This window comes from Fusarium subglutinans (assembly GCF_013396075.1).
Source record: "Fusarium subglutinans strain NRRL 66333 chromosome Unknown NRRL66333_c0000282, whole genome shotgun sequence".
NCBI lineage: Eukaryota > Fungi > Ascomycota > Sordariomycetes > Hypocreales > Nectriaceae > Fusarium > Fusarium subglutinans.
This window is the reverse complement of record NW_023502345.1, coordinates 19,641-35,576: the sequence shown is the minus strand read 5'-3', so window position 1 is coordinate 35,576 and position 15,936 is coordinate 19,641. Positions and strand designations below refer to the sequence as shown.

Genomic DNA, 15,936 nt, shown 5'->3' with positions numbered 1-15,936 from the left:
CAGAGCCGAGGATAACATGGGCCGCCCATACCCATGGCAAAGCCGACAACCAGATTTATGATTGAGCGTCACGTGAGAGGTCGATCTCAGCACCTTAACAACTCGTGGTTAAGAAGGGAACTCCTCCAACTCGACTCGTTGATCATCTCTTTCACATATAGTCTATTGATGATGCAGCGGAGGTAGTGGCCAAGCAACGCCCTGCAAGTTCCTGTTCGCCAATGGCAGAGGAACAGTTGGAATGGTATTGCCTTGGGTAACTGCCTAGATAAAGCATAAATCGCAGCTTTCAGATATAACGTTGTCGTCCAGGTAGCGATGAGCTGATAAATTAAACTGTGCCTCTGTGCAGAGTACCTTAGTAGTCAGATACCACCTTAATAAGTAATATGTAAGGTATAGTTAGTAGTTGGACCTCTAGGTACTCTGTACTCTGCGCTGAATACATACCTACAGCATGAGCTTTCTTACAGGGGTAGGTAAGGTTAGGTAGGCAACTCGACGCGACGCGGTAATAGATAATTAGAGACTGCGCCACATTCGCATGTGGGGTCAAGGGGCTCTCCTCAGATCGCTCAGCAGTAATCCGGCTGAATCACCAATAAGATCATAGGCTAACTGTCGGTTTCAGGGAGGCCACCAAACAAACTGCCTGTCAACGGTTCATCAAGTCCTCCTTTGTCCGGTAAAGGACCGGGGAATTGATTAGCCTTGCCTACTGGGTACCAAAAGCTTAACAAACCTTACGTGGCTGCATCGCCAAAAGTCCAAAGTTGGAAGTCCTGACCCCCCAATCGCAAATTCGCCATCACTTCTTTTTTTTCTCTCTTCCCGTCAACTTCGACTTTTCTCACGGCGTCGTAGTCATTGTTCAGCACAATTGCAGTCGATTATTCTATTCGAATAGTTTGCGCCTCCTTCCCGTCATATACCCCGATTGACAACGGTCGACCGATCCTCTTCACAAGATGAATGCGCCAGAGCCTGAGCAGACCCCTTTCGAGGCTGTCAGCGTCCATACTTCGAGGCTTCAGCGAGTATGTCTATCGAAACAGACTGTTATGTATTGCGACTCTTCTGACACCGGATTAGAAATACCAAGCTTTGCTGGACCAGTCGACCCCTTTCGTCCTCTACCGATGGGTCGGTACTGTTGTCTGCCTCCTCCTCTTCTTTCTCCGAATCCTTCTTGCGCAGGGCTGGTATATCGGTAGGCTCGAACCTGCAAATAACACTCCTGGATCATCTTACTTACAACTGCGCAGTTGCCTATGCGCTCGGTATCTATCTTTTAAACCTGTTTCTGGCTTTCCTGCAGCCTAAGTTTGACCCCTCCAACGAAGAGGCCGACAACGAGATGGAGGATGGCTCTGTGGGCACTCTTCCCACCAAGCAGGACGAGGAATTCAAGCCCTTCATTCGCCGACTTCCTGAGTTCAAGTTCTGGTACTGGGCCACCCGAGCTATCATCATCAGCTTCTCCTGCAGTTGGTTTGAGATCTTTAACGTGCCAGTTTTCTGGCCTGTTCTGGTCATGTACTGGTTCATCCTCTTCTTCCTGACTAGTAAGTTCCATATGATATGGACAACATTCCGTATATTAATTGTTTCTAGTGCGCAAGCAAATTCAGCACATGATCAAGTACCGCTACGTACCCTTTACTGTCGGTAAGAAGAACTATGCCAAGAACAACTCGTAAACAGACGCGACTTTCGGGATACTTTTCTTCAGCACAGCGGGCATCTCCGCTGAACGAGTGCCCGTGTGCGTTGTATAAACATGACGGCCAGCTTTATCAAGCGACACAATAATGCGATGCGTGTTCCGAGGCGTGTATTTCAATTACGGGGGGGGGGGGGGATTGACTGGTGACAACCCCCATAGGGGATGGGCAATAAAGAAAGGAACTTGGGTCGTATGACACAAACGAACCTTAGCTATAGACTTGGACGGATCTGGGGGCCATGACAAACAGAGCAGATGAACTATTTAATGAAAATGACCATCATATGAATAAAAAAGTATGACCGAGCTCTTCAGTATAACGCTTTGCGCGTGTTGATTGTGGCATTATTGCTAAATTAGGTATTCAAGGTGGAAACATGTTAAGGATGTTTACTCCGTATATTCCCTGAAAACCCTTTTCCTGCGTTATTATTCTACTTCTTTGTTCAATCGATGTTTACCTAGGCACTTGGAGTAAGTTTCATGAGAAACCCTTATTAGTGGGCTACGCCAAACGTGGAGCTTGGACAAGGCCAGCCTCGCGCGCAATTCTCGGATATCTTTGACCTCGAAACTCAGCCGCGCTCGCGCTTAAAGCTTCTCCATCAAGCCAAACTCACAAAAGAATCGCGCGCCAACACCCTTCAAATACATCACGACTTCGCACACTCACCAACGTCTTCCTCGGCGCCCGTTGCCAATTCAACCAGCATGTCATCTTCAGCTCCTCGCACAGGCGAGCGCCTGGTTCACCAGGACTTCATCGCACGCATCCGATTCTCCAATGCGCTCCCTCCACCACCCCATCCTCCTAAGCTGCTCGACATACCTAATACCGGCCTTGCTAGCGGTCAATATACGACGCCAGGCTTTGCTTCGCGCCTTGCGAGGGAGCAGCCGCTCAATATTGAGGCAGATGCTGAACTGGGAATGCCCCTTGACTTGGTCGGCATGCCTGGTGTTTTTGATGGCGATGAACGATGTAGGTTGGCTGTTTATCGTGTTTTGACCTCATAAAGCTGACGCCTCCCCAGCTATTCAGGCCCCTCCTCATCCACCTGCTCTTCATCCTCATGATCGACCCCTTCTAAGACCCATCGCCGCTCTGGGAAAACACAAGATCGCAGAAGCCAATGTTTCCTTCCTTCGCCGAACAGAATACATATCTTCCACGGTCACAAAGCGACAGGATGGCGCCGCACCCCGTGCTCTACTCACTAAAGCCAACAAGAATCGACGCATCCCGGAGCCTGCAGCCGATGCTCCTCACGTCATTAAGCGAAAGATTGACAAGGGCTTCGACATTGCTGAGCAGGAATTCAAAGACCCCAAACGCGCCAAACACCCAAGCAAGAGAAATCTCAAGGTTGTCGATGTGTCGCCTTTCATCCCAGATCTTGAGGCTTTCCCCGACTCGGGCGCGTACGTTACGATCAAATTCCACCAGAACCCTGTCGTCAGCACCAAGGATTATGACAGACGTCTCCTCAGTGGTTTGTTCCGGCCCATTGATCGGACTGCCGAGGAGGAGGAAGCGTATGAGGCAGCTGTGGCAGCTCACGAGCAGGATCCTGAAAACAACCCCAAGCCTCAGAACTGGATGAACTTTGACTATTACTTGGCGGCAACTCCTGACGTGGGGGATCGTTTCCGTCGCAAGTTCGATGTTGAAGATGCCGACCACAACGAGGACGAACTCTACACTCATGACTCTGTCAATGGTGGATGCTTCCAGTACAACCGGCTCAGAGCGTATGAGACAGCTCAGGAGACCAATTATGACCATGAGACCAAGTTCGACGCAGAGGTTCTCCTGGCTTACAACGAAGACACTTTCTATCCCAACCAGAAGGCTGTATACTACTATCCCGTTATGCAAAAATCTGTCATCCGACCCCAGCGAACAAAGAACATTGCGCGAAACATTGGTATTACTGATGAGGAGCAAGTTGTTGACCAGCTCGACGTCACCGTCGAGGATCCAAGAGAGGATATCCGCGACATGATCAAGACACATCGCGATCACCCCCTCGGCACAGGACAAGCCGATGAGGAAGAAGGAAATGAAGAGGAGCACCACGATGGCCAGGACGCTGAAGGCGAGGAAGAAGGAGAACACCACAGTCCAGCAGCCCGCCGTTCGAGGTCGGCCTCTGAAGAACACGATGCAGAAGGAGAAGACGAGGAGTAAACGGTAGTTGATCGTGATGCATATAGTCAAGACGAAAGCGGTGTTCTCTAGAGGAAGCGAGAACAAAAGCAAGTGTCCTTTATGCGACATTTGCCTCGAGATGCTTGAGACTTGCGAGGACAGAAATGGCATGTATTTGGCGAACAGGGGCATCGTGGCGTACAGTGTGCAATTTTTAATCATAGATCCCAAGCGTAATAAAGCTATCCCATATTCAAAATAATATACAAACGCATGATTATCTCACTCCTCTGAAACACCAGTACCTGTGTTGGTAATATGAACCTCATGCTGTTTCCAGTGGTATTTGCTATGCTCCGACTCCCTATCCTATGCGTATATGTCATTCACTCAATCTAATCATTCATTCATTCGTCAACTGTCAACCTTTGGTAGCTTCATGTTAGCGCTACGGCGATCGTATCCAATTACTTCTCTCTTATCGTCTATCACTCGAGCATATCTGTGTGCTGTTAGCATCAAAATGAAAATGATCAAAGTATGCGAGACTCTAGCACTTACTCAAGCATGAGGCGGAAGAACCATGCTTCCATATCAACCTGACGAAGAGCCTGGTTGGCCCACTCTCGACTAGCAGCCGCAATACGCTCGCCTTCTTCACGGCCAGCTTCCTCGCGTTCAAGGAATCGAACTGTCTCAAGCCAGTCATCTCCCTGAATACTCAGAGGCACGTAATGTGCCCACGGCTTGAGCCACTCAGCGTGCCACTCGCGGAACACCGCGAGTTTGAATGTGAGGCTGCGACTCCGAAGGAAGGCAGTGAAGCGACCGGAAAAGGCGTTTCCATCCATATCAAGGAGATATTTATATGACCAAGCATCTTGCTGATCTACAGTATCGGTGACATTGAAAAAAGCTCGTTGAGCCTCGCAGTCACCTTGGTCACACTGTCCAATGTGAGAGAAATGCACATCGACCATCTCGTTGTAGTCGCCGCGCGGGACCTCGCTGGTCGCCCAGGAACGGTCGTCTTGCTTAGTGAGAATATGAGCCTGGTCGTGAGCGTTAAGTTTCTGTACAAGGCGTTGACGGTGCTGGTGTCTCCAACGGCCATTCCGGCTGTAGCCCCCAGTGGTCGAGCCGCGCCAGTATAGCTTGCTCTCCTTTTTAGCCCACTCCATGTCCATGTCCTCATCATATTTAACCATGCCGGCCCAGTCCCAGGGAGACGGGTATACAAGGTCGCTGTAAGAAGAAATCTTAGACTGGGAGAATATGGGAAACAAATCCTGGACAATTCTATATGTATTGGGTCCACCGAAGAAGCCAAAGTTAGATTTGAGGCTGGGCGATAAGCAGATGTCTGACATGGCGGTTGTGTTGTAAACAAAGCCAAGATCACTTATGCCGTACCTGTTTCTATAGTCCACAGCCTCTTCCTCCTCGAGACATCGAGCTGGAGTATCTGGCGGACACGACAGGCGAGAATGAGACCAGGTTGATTGATGGGCAAAAGAGTTGAAGCGTGTGAGACTTATCTCGTCGAAAGACTTCCCATCATGTAACTCCGAGTTCGTTTGAGTGAAGTCGTTGGCGAGTTGTGATTTCGCTAACGCTGCGGGCATGTTCTGCTCTTTGGCTATTTTGACTAACCTCGCCAGGTCCTCATGCGAAAGGATAACGCGGGACTCGTCGTGAAAGTTGAATGCCAGGTCCATATCTGGAAGATACTTGAGAAACTTGCCCATCATCCTCTTAGTGGCATTTTGCTGCCATTCCACGCCATTTTGTATATAAGTGATCCTGTGGTCTCGAATAGATACTCCAATCAACCCGTTGTCAAAACCCAATGCCTCTCTGGCTCGAGCCCGGATAGTCTTGGGTTTTAATCCCCAGAATGGAGTGATCAGGTCATGAATCATGTCGAACTCGTCTATCAATTTGACGTCGTTATCTTTTGCGAATCGAAACCACTCGTCGAAAAGAGGTGGCGGTGGAATACCATATCGACGACGGTACTCCTGAACAGCCTCTTCAAGCGTCTTGGACTGTCGAGCCCTGGTTTTTCCAAATTCCTCCTGAGCATCCCTTGCAAGATATCTTACAGGATGCACTGCTGGAGTGGAAACCCTTCTTGGTTCGGCGCTTCCTTGAACAAGTTCATCCTGTGGCGCTGATCCTGGGGTTGCTGATGGCTCTAGGGGTGTTTGGGTTTGAGTTTGGATTTGAAATTCATTAGTGTGTTCCGGTAATATTCTCAAGAGACTATACGCGCAGAAACAAAATAATGTTAGAGCAGTGATGGATAGGAGTTGACGCCGCTGAGAGGCGCGAAACGATAAGAGGGGGATCATGTTTATAGTTGGCTTCTGGGTCAAACAGAAAGCTAGATCGTCATGGTAGGAAGTATGGTGAAAACAATCATCGGCTTGATGATATAAAAGTATCTGCTAAAAGAATTCAATTTCAAAGTCTGGTAGCCATGAACTCATCACTGTTCATGATGTCTGTCTCAGCGCGAAACGGCAAATTGACATGGACCCTGAGACAAAGTACTATAGTGGACTGGCATTGGCTGCACCATTTTAATTGGCTAACCATCCAAAAATAAAACAATAGCTCAACAGGGACGTTGTTGGCACAACGATAACTATTGATCACCGTGCCAAGAAAAAATTGGACAATAATTTTCCATACATAACCAATATGGTATTATCGAGCAGCATTACAAAGGCATGCCTCTGGTCACTAATAGACTTCATATGCACGATGTTCGATTGCTAGACTTATAACCAGAGCAATCTGACGGGTGGATTGTACCGCCCGAGATGGGCATAACGTCAGGAAGGAGCATCAACATATTTTTCTTTACTTTCACATCATATGTAGGGAGTCTTGAGTCTGAGCATCTCGTAAAGGTTCAATTCTTGTGCTCGCGTGTGCGATAAGCGACACTGCTATCAATCGCATCGGTCATAGTCATCATCATCCTGCCTCAACGCCGAGAATGCCCTGTTTTGTTTGAAAAAATCACTTTTTGATTGGTATCCCGTCCCATTTAGTAGAAGAAGCCAATGATCTTGCCAGAAACGTGCTTGCGTCGGGCCTCCTCGTGGTCCATGATACCAGCAGAGGTGGTGAGGATGACATAGCCGAACTGACGGGCAGGGAGCAGCTTGACAACCCACTTCTCGAGCTCAGAGAGGCGGACGTTGTAGCGGGGAGAGATGACACCAGTCTTGTTCAGGCGTCCGTTGAGCTGGACAACGATCTTGCCGGATCGGTGGTCGTCAACCTCCTCGAATTCACCAATGTATCCTGATAATCGAGTCAGTGATGTTTCGAGAGAGTAAACGTTAGACATCATGGGTATAAAGAATCCGAAAAACGTGTAAGATCTCCGAGTTTGAATCTATCGGCAACTTATAGGGGCTGGGTCGTGGTGCAGTATCGACCGTCGCCCTAGTTATCATGCCGAATAAGGAGATCGGGAGTCGTCGACGACTCATGGTAGTTGGATCATGGTGAAGAAGAGCCACTACCAAATATTGTCACGTCGAAAAGTGGAAGCCAATGGCGAAGGATACAAGTGAAAGGAAGAAAAGTTCGGAGACATACCGTGACGCTGCATGACCTGGATGAACTTGATAATAACCTTGGAAGAAGGTCGGATCAGGACCTGGCGCTTGCCAGCCTTCTCGGCGTTGTTGATGGCGTTGAGCGCATCGTGGAGGACGGAAGTGCGGACCATTTTGGCGGAGTTTTGAAGATTCTCAAGTCGGGACGGGAAATGAGGTATCTGCCATGAAATACAGTTGTTAGCCTTTCCAAGGCTCATGAGCGAGGAGAGTGCCCTCAACGATCGATCGCGAGGGTTCTGCCGCCCAGTGCTGAAGACGAGAAGCGTATCGTGAAGCCGTCGCAATCCGTGAATAGAACCCGGCCATTGTTGAAAGATCGGCTCACGCAAAACGACGCCCTCGATTGCTCTGCCTTGCCATGGTGAATAGCATCATCCTTCTGGATTCGAATCGTTACGAGCCAGTTTCGTAGTATACATACCTCGAAGATTTACTTGGTCGATTGATGAAGACTACAGAGTAAAGGAACGCGGATTAGGAAGAAAGAAAAAAAGGTAGTGCGTGGATGGTGGGTCCGTGCACTTGCCCTAAGGGTCGGTCTGCGCACTCGGTCGTTTAGATTTCGGCAAATCAACGTGGAACTAAACGAAGACATTTCCCAGATCACGACTCTACCCCCCCTTCCAACTTTTCCTTGATACACATAGAAATCTTCGAGGATCGCCCGACAAGAAAACATTATCCAAGATGGTGAGTTTTTGAAGTCTTGCCGCCTCTCGTCGCCAATTGCGCTGTCGAGGCTTGCAACTGCAACCTCGAACGGATGTCAATTCGCGATGGTGGGGGAAGCACCAGAAATCGAAAAAAAAAAAATAATGGCTAACAGTTTCTTGTGACAGTCGGACGTAGAAGACAACACCCCCGAGGTCGCCGATGTCGTTGAGGTTTCCGGCGATGCCCCCAAGGGCCAGATGTCCATTCTCGACGCTCTCAAGGGTGTTCTAAAGCTCTCTCTTATGCACGACGGTCTCGCTCGTGGTCTCCGTGAGGCTTCCAAAGCCCTCGACCGCCGACAGGCACACATGTGTGTCTTGAACGAGAACTGCGAGGAGGAGGCCTACAAGAAGCTTGTTGTCGCTCTCTGCAACGAGCACAACATCCCCTTGATCCAGATCCCCGACGGAAAGCAGCTCGGCGAGTGGGCCGGTCTCTGTACGTTTTGCCCGATGGAATCTACTTTGGTCTGGATTGATTTACTAATGAAAACCTATAGGCGTTCTTGACCGTGAGGGTAACGCCCGCAAGGTCGTCAACTGCTCTTGCGTTGTCGTCAAGGACTGGGGTGAGGAGTCTCAGGAGCGATCTATCCTCCTCAACTACTTCCAGACTGAGCAGTAAGGGCTTTAAACGGTGTAGGATGTAAAGGGAGAGGATTAGAGGGGCGGACTTGACTTTGTTTCGAGACCGCTCGACATGACTTTTCGCTTGTACTCTAGCCACTTCGGTTGGCATCTAAAACGGTTTAGGCCTCGTATCTCATGGCCATATTGCATTTGAGAGGAATAAAAAAAATTGGGCATCAAATTAGATCCTCAACCTGTCTCTTGTGCTTCTGTTGTAACTGCCATACCGGATTGACGTGACTAAGCTCTGTCGCCTACTTTCGTCCCTCAACCTCCCATAATGTTAATCTCGGATCATTACTTGTACAAGAAGTTGTAAACTTACCATGATGATGTGATATCCAAACTCCGTCTTGCACTCTACAAATTTTGGACTGGTGGTTGTGCTGGGCTCAAGAGCAAAAGCCACCTCTTCAAACTTGGGGTCCAAGCTACCCTTGGTCTTCCACCCCAGTGAACCACCTTGCCTGGCCTTGTCTTCTGAGTACTCCCTTGCGACCTCATCGAACTTGAGGCCGTCGTTCAACTTTGCCAGAGCCTCCTCTTTCTTGGCGTGTTTCTCGCACTATGCACCCCTCGGTCAGTATTTCAATTGGTGAGCATTTGTGTGAAACTCACCAGAATGTGACGGACGTTGATGCTCTGAGCACCTTTGGATTTGCCGCCAGAGTCTTTTGCATCTTTACCCTTGTCTGCCTTGCCCTTGCCTCCCTTGTCGGCACTTTTCTTGTCGTTTTTGCCCATGTTGTTTGTGAGGATGTCATGTAAGAGGAGCAAGGGACAGCTGTAGTGCGGCGGTGGACTGGAACTTGGATGACATGCCCCGCCGCGTAGTACCTACCTAGGTGACTGACCCCTTGAAAGCTTTCCTTTTGTATTATCTTGTGTCGACGCGGTACCTCTCCCTCAGTTGAGGCACACAACCAAGTCATATCAACACTTCCAAAACTACTAAGGTAGGTAGGTGGGGGGTAATATAAATGACAATACCAGAGGTCTCTAATTAAACGTTACCATTAATACTATGAACTAGTCTTGTAAGCCAATCGATGCAGCGTAGCCATACGTCCCATCATATCATGCTTCACCTCAAATCAATAAAGTCCTGCTTTCTTGAACTGATAACCCAACGAGTTTCGGAAGTCATGCGACCTCTGATACTCCTCCCGGTCGACTTTCTCTTGTGCCATTTCTAACTTCTAGTCGAGAAGGGCCTTATTTCCCTTGTGCTTTTTGATCGCCTCGCCCTCGTATTTCTCGTAGAGCTCCCAGTCGTCCATCTCAGATGGACGGGGTATATGCAAAATATCCTCTATTGGTTTCTGATCCTCAACTCTTTCCAAAGTGAGCATCATATGGTGCCGGTCGCTGACTTCATTAAACCATTGACTATATCGGCGTATCGTATACCTGGCGCCTTATTAGCGAGTAGGAGCCGCAGGAAAGGCCATGAAAACCCACAAACCATCATAACGTATGCCGACCTTTGGTGCATATGGGCTTCTGAGGTGATGGCCTCGCAGGATTCGAAAGGTGGCTCCCACTTGAGATATGAGCGACACATGTATGTCGGTAATTCTTCCCTGCCTGACATATTTCAGAGTTCCCTCCCCTTCATCAATTTTCTCTTGCCCTGTGAGCAACGGTAATGCGGCAACTCCATATTTGCCCTTGGTAGGTTTCTCGCGAGCACTACCAACGATGCCATCCCGATGCGCGCAAGCCAAGTTGAGCCACCAACTGCATCTTAAGCGTGAGTAATCTTCAAACAGTTTCGATTGCTATGGGGGTCGGGTCTTCTTACTGCCCAGGTTCGATTTCCAGATTGCCCTCCAGCTCGGACAAGGTCTTGCCTTCTTTAGCTTGCCAACGTTCTTCTGAATTGTCTGCATTGGGGTTCAGGGCCACATCCCTGAGCCGTCCCGTCTTGGGGAGGTCTCGATAGCGGTTTGGTTCCATGTTGAAGTAGGGACCTCGAAACCTTTCAACCCATTTCCGTTCCAAGGCCTCTGCTCTTTCGACGTCTTTTGAAAATCTAATAGGCACCCTTGGGTGGCGATATTTGGGATCGATGAGATCCGATATAAGCTTGTCAAGGTGCGTGTCGCGTATAGTCTCGAATTCTATTGCGCGGTTGTAGTGCTCCTCGTCTCTTAGCAGTGCCGCGAGAAAACCCATGGCTTCTTCCCACCTGTCCTCGGGACGTCCCTCATGCAGGCTACTGCGAATGGTGTCGCACAAGTCAAGAAGCACAGCTGTATCGTAGCCAGCTCTAGATGGAAGACGCTGAGGCTCAGGTTGTTTCCCTTTTGAGGTTTCAGAAGGCTCATGGCTGGGCTCTTGGTCTACGCGCTGTGAGTAGATCCGCATCATGGAGCAGTGTCCGGCTTAGCTCACCTTGGTGGGGAGGCATGAAGTCACCCGGGTCTTCACCTTGACTCCAGCGTTCACGACGCTCACGACCGTGGCGACGAAGGACAGCAGACAAGGGCGCCTGTAAGCAATGAAATTAGCGCTGTGGATGGATAAGAAAGTGTCCAGTAACATGGCCGGCAATCGCCATCCAAAATAAATCGAATTGGGCACAATATTGAAACATTCAGTCGGATGTAGTGAACGAATTGTTTGTGACGGCCCATACAAAAATGGATATCCGTTCGTCCTTACCTTGTAAATGTCCCGTGTTGAGCCGCTTCTTATTACAGGCATCTTGATCGTGAATCGTTCCTGAGTCACTCTTCAGTTGCACTTGCGTTATGATGACAGACAGAACCGATGATCTCTCGAAGCTGCGTACGACAGAGTCTTTCCCGACCTTTGTCTTTACGGCTCATGATTGACATGTCAATTGCGGGCCCAATGCAGTCAACCGTAGAAGCGAGAAGTGATTGGAAGAGAACTTGAGCAAAGAGGAGAAATGGGAATAGAGAATTCGGAATAACAAAAATAGCCAAAATCCAGCAAAAAGTGTGTTGGTGTTGCTCCTCACTCTTCCCCTCGATAATAACTAGTTAAGGGAGATTTTTAAAAGTGGCCGAAATTTGGAGGAGGGGAGGTTGGATCACGCCTTGTCGTGTGCAAACGATCCTTGCAGCTAGCAATAGACCAATAAGTGACTATCATCACCGATCAGCCGAGGAGGTCTCACGGTAAAGTAAGTAGGTGGTATAAGTCATAGCAGCTAGGTCGGTAGGTAGGTAGTTAGGTGCAGAGAGAAAAGGTTAGTTGAACTTGTCATGCGGGCTACTCACCAAGCGTCTATTTAGTGACTCGTACAAGAGAGGGGTTCCTGAGATGCTGAGGAGACATGGTTTGTTAGTGATCTACTACCTAGGGTACTAAGCTATAATTGTCCGCTCTTCCAAATGGCAATCAGGATGCAACACAAAGAAAAGTCCCTGTCGAATGCCGGGGTGTATCATGCCACATGAACTGTCCGTACTGAAAAAGTCCGCTTCTAATTTGTCAAACTCCAGCATGAATCACTGAGGTAGACTGGCTCATGTTGTTCGCGTGTTGGAGATATGAATCGCAACACTAGTACCTACCTAGTAGGTAGGCATTTACGTTGTAATTGTCACGTATCCTGTTAAAGAAAGCTGTAGCTACCTTCAGGCTGCCTCACTGTCACGTAAATCTTCCAGTATCTCTACGATGAAATGTAGAGTTCACGTCAAGATACTAGGTCGGTAATATGACAGGCCAAAGGTGTGTGCCTCTTAGAATCCAAGGTTACGTATGAAGAACAGGATCATCACTACAAGTTCCACCCCTTAGGGAACATGAGAATTCCGAACGTAAGCTAAGTTGTACAAAACATCTGGTCTTAAGACCTATTATATCGAGTCTATATTACCGTAAATTACTCGAGCCTTTCTTGCTGCTCTCGATAGGGATATAGGTGCTAAGTCTTCATGCTTCTCACCTTGCCTCCACCCTATACATGCTGGCTGGTCTTGAGACGAAAGTCGAGAAAACTTACGATGAGCACCAAGCTACCTTACCTTACCTTAATAAAACCAGCAACAGCCATATCACCATAGCACAAACTTCCCTAACATACCTATGTGCTCTCTCCTGTTCGACTTTTCCGCAGCCTGGGAAACACAAGAGCCTGCCCTCTACCTTATTAGGTTGATTGATAAATTTGATAAATACGTATGACCGCCTGCCTTTTGAGGCGCCGCACCATATTCTGGTTGGCAAGATAAGGCTCACCGCCTTCTGATTTGAACCCAAGATGAAATACTGCCGGGGAAAAAATCCAGATCGCAAAGGCGCCCCCACCAGTTGATTCAACCGTCAAGCGGAAGCAAACACATCTGTCGCAAGCTTTCGCCAGAATTGATATACGTCTAGATTACAGTCGAAGTATCTGCAATGGCGGAGCAGTCCCATCATGCGGTGCGTGGTACTGCGTCTTATACACGATCCATAGGAATTAGCCAGCGCGTGACACCACTCGCGACACCATGGACTGGTGAAATGAGGACAAGGTGAATATTGAAATCATGGCCATACCAGCAATTGAGAGACTAATGCAATGCAGATTCTCGGACTTTCAAGTGAATGAGATCAAGGAAGACGGCACAGTCCTGCACCTACAACAAGTTGGCCTGGCATATGAAGAAGCAACGGTAAGGAGAAGCGGAATCTACAGCTTTCCTAGCGCCCCCACTAAGTTCTTCTCAGGCGATTGGAGGGAAGAAAGAGTTCAACGGCGAGTCTACAGCCCAGGAAACGAAAACAGATGAGCCTGCGAAAGATGCCTTGAAGCAACCATCCAGCGAGACCGCTACGAGACCCGAGTCGGCACCCCAGCCTGAGACGGTCAACGACGTCTCACCTGAGGATGCCATCATTCTTGAGGGTCTGACTGATCAGAGATTCTCTCAGGAGCTGATTGGAGTATATCGGTCGGGCCATGGCGCCGACCACGAGAAGAAGAAGTCTGTTACATCGGAGCCCATGGACGACAGGGCAAAGCGTGGCCAAGTTCATCAAGAAATCCGGCGCATCTTTAAGTCTCGGATAGATACCAACACAACTGACGAAGGTGCTATTGTCGCAACTCTGATTCCCCCACGAAAAGCCAACAGCAAGAAGCGCGGCCGCGGTAGCCGCGGTGGTGGCCGCGAGGAAAAGCCTGCTGGTGAATACCTGCATTTTACTCTGTTCAAGGAGAACCGCGACACCATGGATGCTGTGAATCAGATTGCTCGTTTCCTCAAGGTCAAGCCCCAGGTCATCGGATACGCTGGTACTAAAGACCGCAGAGCTTCTACAGTACAACGATGCTCGGTGCGATACATGCGGCCACGAAACCTCGCCGGTATCAATGGGAGGATCTGGGGTGTTTCTACGGGAGATTACGACTACAAGGACAAGCCAACTTATCTCGGACAGCTTCTTGGCAATGAGTTCGTGATTGCGATCAAGAGTTGTCAAATAGTTGGCGAGTCCAACGACCAGCCCATTGCCCAGCGGGTAGAAGTGCTGAAGAAGAACGTTGATTCGGCTCTGAATCACATGAATGAACATGGCTGGATCAACTATTTTGGTCACCAGCGCTTCGGAACTCACGAAGTCGGTACACACCAGATTGGGCAACTCATCCTCGGGGACAAGTACGAGGAGGCAGTCATGTCACTACTCCGTTACGATGATAAGATTGCACAGAGGGCTGAAGCGGGTGATATTCCTGATGAACCCTCCAAGAGGGACGAGTGTTTGCGAAACCAGGCCTGCATGCTCTTCCTTACAGACAAAGATGTCGACCGAGCCATCAACCTCATGCCTCGTCGATTTTCTGCCGAGAACAGCATCTTCAGACATCTGAACCGGCAGGGCGCTCAGTCTAGACGTGATTTCATTGGCTCTCTGGTTCACATCACTCGTGGCTTGCGCTCCATGTACCTTCATGCCTATCAGTCCTATATCTGGAACCACGCCGCCAGTCGTCGCTGGGAGCTTCACGGTAAGAACGTGATTGCCGGCGATCTCATTATCGCTCCGACGGAGAGTGTGCCTCTTGTCAGCGGCCAGGACCAAGACGGTGATGATATTATCAACCCTGTCGAAGACGACGAAGATGCTCCCGTTCGCGCTCGTCCCCTTACAGCTGAAGAAGCCGCCAGTGGTAACTACACCATCTTCGACATTGTGCTGCCAACACCAGGCTACGACGTCGTTTATCCCGAGAACGATATCGGGGAATTCTACAAGGATTTTATGGGTCGCGACGAGAATGGTAACCTTGACCCCTACAAAATGCGCCGTATGCGCCGCGAGTTCAGTCTGCCTGGCCGATACCGCAAAATCATGAACCGATTCCTTGCCACGCCCTCCGCTGAGGTCCGTGCCTACTCGGATGATGCAGAGCAAATGCACCCAACTGACTTGGACAATATCAAAGCTTCGAAGGGCCCTAGCAGGAAGCGTTCTCATGAGGACGTTGACTCCGGCTCGACAGCCAAGAAAACGAAGGTTGAAAATGGTACGCACGCTTCTACAGAGGTTGAGATGACATCTGTCCAAGCAGAGACAGCAGATGATAGCTCTGCCCCTGAAACGGCCCCTGCTCCTCAGGAACCTACAAAGGTTGCGGTGGTAGTTAAGTTTCAACTTGGACGCAGTGCGTACGCAACTATTGCGTTACGCGAGCTCATGGGCGACCCTACTGAGGATACCGAGACCTTTACAAGGGACAGTTGAAAAGCAGGTGTTGTATACCTAGAATGATAAAATGTCGAGGATCGACAGGGATTTGATACCCATGTATTTAAGTGTGAGATACAGTAAGATTGAGGCGCTTGGATGCCAGATATGAAGTATATCTATCCAATGCAGAGCTCGCTATATTCTGGTAGCCCTCAGCTTGATGGCTGGAGCAATTGTACTAATCCCAAAGCCATCCACTACTACAGAGGACACGATAATACCACAAGACGGTCTTCTGAAGCTGCCTACTGCGGGCTGGTCAGGCCGTTTGTCCGCACTCATTCTTGAGCCTGTCATTTTTTATCATGAAACAAACATCAGTGGCGATGTATTTGAAGAGATATGCTCACAACC

The 15,936-nt window shown here is 49.2% G+C and overlaps 8 protein-coding genes across 8 annotated transcripts; 4 read left to right on the top strand and 4 right to left on the bottom strand.

Annotated features, from left to right (window-relative positions):
• Positions 1-968: 968 nt before the first annotated feature.
• FSUBG_12672 (RER1) lies at positions 969-1,700 on the top strand (the record flags this gene model as incomplete). The annotated part of the gene is made up of 4 exons (XM_036677483.1): positions 969-1,037; positions 1,093-1,210; positions 1,266-1,565; positions 1,615-1,700. The coding sequence occupies 4 exons, from the start codon at positions 969-971 to the stop codon at positions 1,698-1,700; spliced, it is 573 nt and encodes a 190-aa protein (XP_036531863.1).
• Positions 1,701-2,437: 737 nt separating this feature from the next.
• On the top strand, positions 2,438-3,917 carry FSUBG_12671 (DNA-directed RNA polymerase II regulator; the record flags this gene model as incomplete). The annotated part of the gene is made up of 2 exons (XM_036677482.1): positions 2,438-2,708; positions 2,761-3,917. 2 exons carry the CDS (start codon positions 2,438-2,440, stop codon positions 3,915-3,917), a joined length of 1,428 nt encoding a protein of 475 aa, XP_036531862.1.
• A 375-nt stretch (positions 3,918-4,292) lies between these two features.
• FSUBG_12670 (beta-1 2-xylosyltransferase 1) lies at positions 4,293-6,042 on the bottom strand (the record flags this gene model as incomplete). The annotated part of the gene is made up of 3 exons (XM_036677481.1): positions 4,293-4,380; positions 4,440-5,936; positions 5,984-6,042. 3 exons carry the CDS (start codon positions 6,040-6,042, stop codon positions 4,293-4,295), a joined length of 1,644 nt encoding a protein of 547 aa, XP_036531861.1.
• Positions 6,043-6,936: 894 nt separating this feature from the next.
• Positions 6,937-7,629, bottom strand: FSUBG_12669 (40S ribosomal S2 protein2; the record flags this gene model as incomplete). The annotated part of the gene is made up of 2 exons (XM_036677479.1): positions 6,937-7,196; positions 7,497-7,629. The coding sequence occupies 2 exons, from the start codon at positions 7,627-7,629 to the stop codon at positions 6,937-6,939; spliced, it is 393 nt and encodes a 130-aa protein (XP_036531860.1).
• Positions 7,630-8,206: 577 nt separating this feature from the next.
• On the top strand, positions 8,207-8,857 carry FSUBG_12668 (40S ribosomal S1 protein2; the record flags this gene model as incomplete). The annotated part of the gene is made up of 3 exons (XM_036677478.1): positions 8,207-8,209; positions 8,359-8,671; positions 8,733-8,857. The coding sequence occupies 3 exons, from the start codon at positions 8,207-8,209 to the stop codon at positions 8,855-8,857; spliced, it is 441 nt and encodes a 146-aa protein (XP_036531859.1).
• Positions 8,858-9,116: 259 nt separating this feature from the next.
• Positions 9,117-9,606, bottom strand: FSUBG_12667 (peptidyl-prolyl cis-trans isomerase PIN4; the record flags this gene model as incomplete). The annotated part of the gene is made up of 3 exons (XM_036677477.1): positions 9,117-9,134; positions 9,188-9,427; positions 9,481-9,606. 3 exons carry the CDS (start codon positions 9,604-9,606, stop codon positions 9,117-9,119), a joined length of 384 nt encoding a protein of 127 aa, XP_036531858.1.
• Positions 9,607-10,061: 455 nt separating this feature from the next.
• On the bottom strand, positions 10,062-11,571 carry FSUBG_12666 (uncharacterized protein; the record flags this gene model as incomplete). Its single annotated transcript, XM_036677476.1, has 5 exons — positions 10,062-10,272; positions 10,324-10,602; positions 10,667-11,207; positions 11,260-11,356; positions 11,530-11,571. 5 exons carry the CDS (start codon positions 11,569-11,571, stop codon positions 10,062-10,064), a joined length of 1,170 nt encoding a protein of 389 aa, XP_036531857.1.
• A 1,671-nt stretch (positions 11,572-13,242) lies between these two features.
• FSUBG_12665 (multisubstrate pseudouridine synthase 7) lies at positions 13,243-15,576 on the top strand (the record flags this gene model as incomplete). Its single annotated transcript, XM_036677475.1, has 3 exons — positions 13,243-13,358; positions 13,412-13,499; positions 13,555-15,576. 3 exons carry the CDS (start codon positions 13,243-13,245, stop codon positions 15,574-15,576), a joined length of 2,226 nt encoding a protein of 741 aa, XP_036531856.1.
• Positions 15,577-15,936: the final 360 nt, after the last annotated feature.